At 58.1% G+C, this 936-nt stretch overlaps 1 protein-coding gene across 1 annotated transcript in view; it reads left to right on the top strand.

Moving 5' to 3' along the window:
* The window catches only part of TNN (tenascin N), a 57,643-nt gene that overhangs the window by 2,385 nt on the left and 54,322 nt on the right, over positions 1 to 936 (top strand). The window contains 1 exon segment of the mRNA XM_025044001.1: positions 643 to 870. Coding sequence (XP_024899769.1) covers positions 643 to 870 — 228 coding nt within the window.

Genomic DNA, 936 nt, shown 5'->3' with positions numbered 1-936 from the left:
GAATGTGCCGTCCCAGAGAGTGGCTGGGGAGAGGGATCCACACCTCCTGCTGGTGGCACAGGAGGCAAAAGCTAACAGTCTGCTCTGGCCCAGGTGGCCTGGCCTGACTGACAAACCAGACTGCCTGGGTGCCGACAGAGTTGAGGGTGACCGAACCTCTTGGCACGTGTGACTCTGTGCTCTTACTCGGTAGGGCCCCAAGAGGAATCAGCTTTCCGTCCCATCCTTAAGAGGCTCACAACCTTCCTACAAGAGTAGCTGGCTATACCCAAAGTGCGTTTCTCTGAATGCCTCGCAGGAGAGCTAGGTATTTGTATTAGAGATTAGGGAGATCGAAGGCTGGCACTCAGCAGGCCCTCAATACAAGACGGTTCTCTTGGTCACGGTTAAGGTGCAGGTGAGCACAGGCTGACGTGCGGAGAAGGGCCTCCGGTAGTGTGAACGGTGTAAGTGAGGGCAGGAGGCCAGAAAGGGCTCGGTGTGAGGAAGGAATGGAACAGTGTGGTCTGGACCCTCAGGAGGTATAGCAGGGAAGCTCTGGGCTGGTTTCTCAGCTTCCCGTGGACTCTCAGAATCCACTAAAAAGGCCACTTTCCACCAGCAAATCTCCAGGGCTGTCTTGGCGTTTTTTTCTGGATACAGGGCGCCTGGAGGGTCCGCTCCCCGTCTCCCCAAGGATGGGTCTCCAGGGGACGTTCTCCTTCCTCCTGGGGCTCCTGTTCGGCTCTATGCTCTTGGTGGCCTCGGCCCCTCTTGAGTCTCATGACTGCAGCGACAAGGAGCAACAACAGGTCACCGTCAGTCACACGTACAGGATCGGTGTGCCCAAGTCCGCCCTGGTCCAAGTGGAGGCCGACCCTCCGCCCTTGGGTGACGACGGAGCCTCGCTCCTGGCCCCGGGGGAGGCCGAGGAACAGAATATCATCTTCAGACCTA

The sequence above is a fragment of the Pteropus alecto genome, unplaced genomic scaffold, assembly GCF_000325575.1.
Source record: "Pteropus alecto unplaced genomic scaffold, ASM32557v1 scaffold101, whole genome shotgun sequence".
NCBI classification, from domain to species: Eukaryota; Metazoa; Chordata; class Mammalia; order Chiroptera; family Pteropodidae; genus Pteropus; species Pteropus alecto.
Note: the sequence above shows the minus strand (reverse complement) of the source record. Positions and strands in the feature narration are given on the sequence as shown.